This window comes from Podarcis tiliguerta, assembly GCF_965153285.1.
Source record: "Podarcis tiliguerta genome assembly, chromosome: 7".
NCBI classification, from domain to species: Eukaryota; Metazoa; Chordata; class Lepidosauria; order Squamata; family Lacertidae; genus Podarcis; species Podarcis tiliguerta.
In genome coordinates this window covers 1,599,006-1,606,276 of record NC_139540.1, presented here as the reverse complement: position 1 = coordinate 1,606,276, position 7,271 = coordinate 1,599,006, and the positions used below count along the sequence as shown (strand labels likewise).

The 7,271-nt window shown below is 52.0% G+C and overlaps 1 protein-coding gene across 4 annotated transcripts; it reads right to left on the bottom strand.

The window, feature by feature from the left end:
* Positions 1-1,855: 1,855 nt before the first annotated feature.
* TMEM276 (transmembrane protein 276) lies at positions 1,856-6,821 on the bottom strand. Of its 4 annotated transcripts, none has more exons than XM_083449097.1 (4): positions 6,749-6,821; positions 5,138-5,232; positions 4,308-4,410; positions 1,856-2,958 (listed from the first exon to the last, which is right to left on the bottom strand). In XM_083449097.1, the coding sequence occupies exons 2-4, from the start codon at positions 5,143-5,145 to the stop codon at positions 2,443-2,445; spliced, it is 627 nt and encodes a 208-aa protein (XP_083305223.1). In that variant the 5' UTR covers positions 5,146-5,232; positions 6,749-6,821; the 3' UTR covers positions 1,856-2,442. The 4 variants fall into 4 exon arrangements, with proteins under 4 accessions (XP_083305223.1, XP_083305226.1, XP_083305224.1 ...); XM_083449100.1 differs by lacking the exon at positions 6,749-6,821 and adding an exon at positions 6,562-6,669; XM_083449098.1 differs by lacking the exon at positions 6,749-6,821 and adding an exon at positions 5,387-5,988.
* Between the last annotated feature and the right edge of the window lie 450 nt (positions 6,822-7,271).

Below are 7,271 nucleotides of genomic sequence, written 5' to 3'. Positions count from 1 at the left end.
CAGAACACTAAAATACAATAACCTATTAAACATTAAAAGCTTCCCTAAACAGGGCTGCCTTCAGATGTCTTCTAAAAGTCTGCTAGTTGTTTATCTCTTTGACATCTGCTGGGAGGGCATTCCACAGGGCGGGCGCCACCACCGAGAAGGCCCTCTGCCTGGTTCCCTGTAACTTGGCTTCTCGTAGGGAGGGAACCGACAGAAGGCCCTTAGCGTTGGACCTCAGTGTCTGGGCAGAACGATGGAGATGGAGACACATACATGGCTGTTCTCCTCCCCACAACAACCCTGAGAGGTAGGCTCAGCTGAGAGTCGGCGACTGGCTCAAGGCCGCCCAGTGAGCGTCACGGCGGGGATTCGAACCTTGGTCTCCCAGGTCTGATTTCGAAACGCTTACCACTGCACAACACTCGTTCTGTTTCCAGCGAATGCAATGTTTACCTCTTGACCCCCTACCAGGCAGGAAGACCCATATGAGAGAGACTGTGCATGGAGCCCCAGGACCCTTGATGTAAATCACAGGACAACTGGTGACCCGTCAAGGTCAAGGAAGCCCCCCAAGTTTGATGGCCCACCAGGAGGAGCTGGGAAGGGAATAACTGGCTTTTTCTGCCAGGCTGGTCAGTCCCGGGCAGGCTACAGGAGTACTGTTTTGGGGGGACAGGGGTGGGCTGGTGTGGAAGACTCCCTGGTCCTGAATGGGGTAACTGTGCCCCTGAAGGACCAGGTGCGCAGCCTGGGAGTCATTTTGAACTCACAGCTGTCCATGGAGGCACAGATCAGTTCTGTATCCAGGGCAGCTGTCTACCCGCTCTATCTGGTATGCAGGATGAGACCCTCCCTGCCCACGGACTGTCTCGCCAGAGTGGTGCATGCTCTGGTTATCTCCTGCCTGGTCTACTACAATGCGCTCTATGTGGGGCTACCTTTGAAGGTGACCCAGAAACTACAACTAATCCAGAATGTGGCAGCTAGACTGGTGCCTGGGAGCGGCCGCTGAGACCACATAACACCGGTCTGGAAAGACCTACATTGGCTCCCAGTACGTTTCTGAGCACAATTCAAAGTGTTGGTGCTGACCTTTAAAGCCCTAAATGGCATCAGTCCAGTATATCTGAAGGAGCGTCTCCACCCCCATCATTCTGCCCGGACACTGAGGTCCAGTGCCGGGGGCCTTCTGGCGGTTCCCTCATTGCGAGAAGTGAGGCTACAGGGAACCAGGCAGAGGGCCTTCTCGGTGGTGGCGCCCACCCTGTGGAACACCCTCCCACCAGATGTCAAAGAGAAAAACAACTACCAGACTTTTAGAAGACATCTGAAGGCAGCTCTGTTTAGGAGAGCTTTTAATGTTTGATGTATTATGGTATTTTGATATTTTGTTGGAAGCTGCCCAGAGTAGCTGGGGAAGCCCAGCCAGATGGGCGGGGTATAAATAATAAATTATTATTATGGCTGACAAGAGTCACGCGAGCCCTTTTAACCAGCAGCCTGCTGGTTTCACAGCTGTGACACACCCAGCACCTTTGTAAGTTGCTGCTACGAAACCTTGAGTTAATAACTTCCACCCGTTCACATTTGGCCCGGCTTCCTGGCCAGCGCACCCAGGAAAGCGCCGAGGGACCGGCGAAGGAAACCAGCGGGGATCTTTGGTGTCAGAAGTGGGATTTCCAACATTCGCAGTGTGAGGTGGCGCCGCCGATGCTCCAAGGACACAGCAGTCCTTGCCCATCTCTGCCAGCTCACTAAACCCAGCAAGCTCTGCGAAGGAAGGAGCTGGCTGCCTGAGATGGGCAGTGCCCAGGACCCCTTGCTGCTGATCTGTTGTCTAAGGTTGTTAACAGAGAACAACTTAAGGTTTACGTACAGAGATTGCAATTGGGTTGAACCACAGGTTACACGGAAAGGGGGAGGATGTTAGGATATAGTTCTTCCTTAAAAGAGTCAGGCATGATAGTTGTGTGTCACATGCCTGTTTACTCCCAGCGCTGTTCTCGCTGGGAACTTCTGTTTTGTATATAGCTTTTGTTCCTGCTGTTTCCTCGACACGGATGCAAGCTGTCATGTTTGTCCTTTGTTCTGACCTACGCTGAATAAAGCTGTAAATATGCTCTTCTGTCTGAATCTTCCGTTGCGGAGACTGCTGAAAAGGGCGTGCATGAGTCTTGGAATGTGTCTGAGGCTCATGTCGCTAATTGGCTTATGCTGTTTCCATGGGAGACCGGTGATCGTCCGGAGACGACGACGAGGCTGCCTGATGCCTCTGTCTCCCTGGCAGTATCCAAACAGGCAGTGCCCTTTCCAGATTCGTAGGCTCCCTGAAGAGGCCATTTCCCAAGCCTTTTTGTGGCACCCAACAGACACGGCCAGCCTTTCCTCTGCCTCACCTGATGCTGCGACGGCCCCACTGCCCGCCGGACCCCCTGGCCTGCAGTCCCCACCCCCTCAGTCCAGTTCTCGGTGCTGCGCTTGCAGAGCCCGCCGCAAAGCCAGGTTTGCCAGCGCCGTGAGGCAGCAGACAGCGTCCTCTTTCCGGAGCACCAGCAGCCGCCGCAGCTGGGTCCCTGCCAGCACCCCAGCCGTGCCCACCAAGAGGCTGCCCACAATCCCGCAGGCATTTCCGGTGAAGATGGAAGCGATCAGGACGCTGATGGAGACCACCGAGGTGACGGAGTGGGCCACCATGGCCTTGCCTTCCTCGGAGAAGGAGCCTGAGCTGCTGGCCAGCAGCAGCAGCAGCGCGCCCCCCAAGAGGGCGTTCGCCGTGGCACGGTCCCCGTTCAGCCAGTGGAAGCCAAAGGCGAGCAGGGGGAGCCCCACCACTGTGGAGACCCACACGTTGTCTGGGCTGTAATGGGCAGCCTCCGAACTGAGCCCTGGGGGGGCGGTGAGGTGGGTGGCCGTATCCAGGAGGGGCACAAGGGCCTGGAGGAGAAACCCAGCAGAGGTCCCTCGATTGATCTGCAAAGAGAGGGAGGAAGCGGCAAAAGGAGCTCAGATGATGATAATAATAATAAAGGTAAAAGGTAAAGGGACCCCTGACCATTAGGTCCAGTCATGGCCGACTCTGGGGTTGCAGCGCTCATCTTGCTTTATTGGCCGAGGGAGCTGGCATACAGCTTCCGGGTCATGTGGCCAGCAAGACTAAGCCACTTCTGGCGAACCAGAGCAGCGCACGGAAATGCCGTTTACCTTCCCACCGGATTGGTACTTATTTATCTACTTGCACTTTGACATGCTTTCGAACAGCTAGGTTGGCAGGAGCAGGGACTGAGCAACGGGAGCTCACCCCGTCGCGGGGATTCGAACCGCTGACATTCTGATCGGCAAGTCCTAGGCTCTGTGGTTTAACCCACAGAGCCACCCGCGTCCCAATAATAATAATAATTTATTTATACCCCACCCATCTGGCTGGGCTTCCCCAGCCACTCTGGGTAGCTTCCAACAAAATATTAAAACACAGTAATGCATCAAACGTTAAAAGCTTCCCTAACCAGACCAACACAAATGTGCTGGGAATTATATTTAGCCGTTGCAGCTTCTCAGCTTGGTCTCTGCAAGCAAGAACCCGCCCAGTGACCCTTGTCAGCAACGCAGTTTCAAGAGGAGGAGCGAGCAGCAGACCTCTGCACATCCCGGAGCGCAAAGCCCTGTTTCCACATGCAGATTTTACATTTGCCAGGCATGCATGTGCAAATAATAATAATAGTAATTTGGCAGGTTCCAGGTTCCCTGTCACACAGAGCAATTATTCGTCAGCCTGAATCCAAAAGCCCTCTCTAGCAAAGTTCAAGCTCTGGTTTTCCCAGTAGTGATGTATGGAAGTGAGAGCTGGACCATCAAGAAGGCTGATCGCCGAAGAATGGATGCTTTTGAATTCTGGTGCTGGAGGAGACTCTTGAGAGTCCCATGGACTGCAAGAAGATCAAACCGATCCATTCTGAAAGAAATCAGCCCTGAGCGCTCACTGGAAGGACAGATCCTGAAGCTGAGGCTCCAAGACTTTAGCCACCTCATGAGAAGAGAAGACTCCCTGGAAAAGACCCTGATGCTGGGAAAGATGGAGGGCACAAGGAGAAGGGGACGACAGAGGACGAGATGGTTGGACAGTGTTCTTGAAGCGACCAGCATGAGTTTGACCAAACTGTGGGAGGCAGTGGAAGACAGGAGTGCCTGGCGTGCTCTGGTCCAGGGGGTCATGAAGAGGCGGACACCACTAAACGACTAAACAACAACAACAGCAAAGGCCCAGCACCCAGCAAGCAGAGACACCAGGCGACTCCCCAAATCAAGCTCCACCCCTTTCTTACCTGGAAGGTTTGGAAAGCGGAGCCCATGGAAACGACACACAGCAGGAGGTTGGAGAGCAGACCGGTTACCTCATCAGGCCAGCCAGGTATTGAGGCTGAGGCTCTGCAAATGAAGGCAGAGAGAAAGAGGATTATTTCACACCTCCTTAGAATCAAAGGGACCCCAAGAATCATCTAGTCCAACCCCCTGCAATGCAGGAATCTCAGCTAAAGCATCCATAGAAGATGACCATCCAATACAGTGGTACCTTGGTTCTCAGACTTATTCCCTTCCGGAAGTCGGTTCCAAAACCAAAGTGTTCCAAAACCAAGGCATGCTTTCCCATAGAAAGCAATGCAAAATGGATTAATCCGTTCCAGACTTTTAAAAACAACCCCTAAAACAGCAAGTTAGCATGAATTTTACCATCTAACGAGACCATCGATCCATAAAACGAAAGCAGTAAATGATGTACTGCAGTCGCACAATCAATCAATCAGTAGCTGAACTGGGTTCCACACAGTCACAAAAACAAAACAAAAAAGAGCCGCAAAAACGCAAAATACGGTAAATAGCAAAAACTGACAGACCTCAGAGTAACACTCCAACCGGAAGTGTGGCACTCAAAACGGAGCACGTTCGGCTTATGAAAAATGTTTGCAAACCAGAACACTTCCTTCCGGGTTTGCTGGGTTGGGGTTCCAAGTTGTCTGAGTACCAAGGCACCGCTGTATCTTCTTTAAAACCTCCATGGAAGGAGTCGCAAGGCAGTCTGGTTCTACTGTTGCTCTTTGTAAGGCAGCGAGCGGCCAGCCCCAGGGGTCAGCTGTTTTGATTCTGAGACACTCACTCTGCCATGGCGACTTTTGCTCTGCGAGGGAAGGAGCGTGCAGGTTAAGGAGCCCAGGAGTCAGGATGAGACACGGCTTCTGCGCAGGCATCGAGCTACAAGACAACGAATCGGTAATGTCAGAGGCGAAGTTCTTGCTCTCTGCATTTCCTAACCAGGAGGCAATTTCAGACAGGTAATCAAGTATCCAGCAGTCCCCCCAAGATTGAGGGCAGGGGCAGGCAGAGGATCAGCCTGAACGCTGCTCACCTGGGCTCAGCCGTGGGGCTGAAGTTCATAATGAAAAACTGATAACCTCAGGTGCCTGGTTAGAAAGATGGCGGCATACTGCTGAACCAGGGAAAAACCCGACTTTTAATGAAAAGTTGGGGAAGGGGTAAAGGAAAGGCACTGGACTTTGTGGTCACTTGGGTGTGATAGACACCTGTGGTTCCCAAACATGGTTCCATAAACTCACCCCTAGCGCTTCCTATCCAGCCCTATAAAATGCCTTATTCAAAACAGCAGTGTGCAGCGAGGAAGATAACAACACACACTAATGAGAAACAGTAACAAATTATGGCACATTTATTCAAAGGCCAATTAAAACTATTTACTTTCTTCTTCGTTTTTGTTCCTATGTTATGTATTTTTGTGTTTCCACGTTGCAAACTGCCCCGTGATCCTCGGACGATGGGCAGCAAAGAAATTGAATGGACAAATACGACAAGACTGATTCGACACAATGGATGAACTTGACCGAGATTCTCAAAGTCCAGCAATGCGTCTCACGTCCAGCGCTCTGCTGACCGCTCCCTTGCCTCTTAGTGCGCCCCCCTCTCTGAGAACCCCACTTTGGGAGCCGCTGGTGTACATGAAAAGAAAAAAAAAAACCTCTAGGGTCTGAGTTTGCAGTTTTCCTCCTCCCTCCCTGCCCCTCTTCCTTTTGTGTTGCATCTCCTAAACTGCAAGTCTGGGACCCCTTGCCTCTTAGCACGCCCCCCTCTCTAGAGAACCCCACTTTGGGAACTGCTGGTGCACATGAATTTTTTTTTAAAAAAAACCCTCTAGGGTCTGAGTTTGCCTTTTTCTTCCTCCCTCCCGACCCGTCTTCCTTTTGTGTCATGTCTCCTAAATTGCAAGTCTGACCGTTTGAAAGTGGTGCTGGGGCCCCTTGCCTCTTAGCGCGCACCCATCTCCGGAGAACCCTACTTTGGGAACCGCTGGTGCAAATGAAATAATAATAATAATAATAACCCTGTAGGGTCTGAGTTTGCCTTTTTCCTCCTCCCTCCCAGCCCCTCTTTCTTTTGTGTCGCGTCTCCTAAACTGTGAGTGCCACCCTCTCCAGAAAACCCCGCTTTGGGAACCGCTGGTGCACATTAATAATAATAATAATAATAATAATAATAATAATAATAATAATAATAATAATAAATAACAACCCTCTAGGATCTGAGGTTTGCCTTTTTCCTCCTCCCTCCCTGCCCCTCTTCCTTTTGTGCGGCGTCTCCTCGACGCCAAGTTCCCAGGCAGCGAAAGTCCCGCAAAAGAAAAGTAAAGAAGGGAGGAATGGGCTCCCCCGGCCTCCATTGGCCCGGTCCGGCCCGCGCTTCCCTTCCCTCTCCCTACCCGGCCCGTTTCTCCCCCGGAGTCCGCCAAGCGCCCGGCAGCGAGTTTCCCACGGCTAGAGCGGCACGTCGAGAGGAAAGCCGGAAGAGGAAAGAGCCATAGAGTGCGCCAGGCTAGAGAGGCAAGAAGGAACCATAGAGACTTCCTTTTCCCAGCGGGGGAAACAAAGCCACTTTGGGAGGTTTCGCCACAGCCGGGAGAGACTCTCCGCCTTTCTCTTGACTTGTTTTAGAAGAGGCTTCTTATTTTGCTAAAATAACTCTTCTTGGATTGGGCCTTCCTTGTAAGGGCAAGGAAAAAGGGCAGCGGCTTCAACGGTCGCTACTGGGCAGGCGCGGTCGGGACTGAGCACGCGCAGTAGCACCCAGCCCTAGAGGAAAGGGAGCGTTGTTGCGACAAGAAACTTAGGGCGCCCAATCAGGAAGATGCGCTTGTCTTCCTTGGGTATTCTAGTGTTAATAATAATAATATAATAAATTTTAGTGTTAGGAGAGAGGGGAAAGCTGCAGTCCAGTTTGCACGC

What these genes read in the sequence shown, in the direction of transcription:
- TMEM276 (XM_083449097.1), bottom strand. An exon ending in CCGCTTTCCAAACCTTCCAG is followed by an intron (nt 2,959 to 4,307) that starts GTAAGAAAGGGG and finishes CTCTCTTTGCAG; the next exon opens with ATCAATCGAGGGACCTCTGC.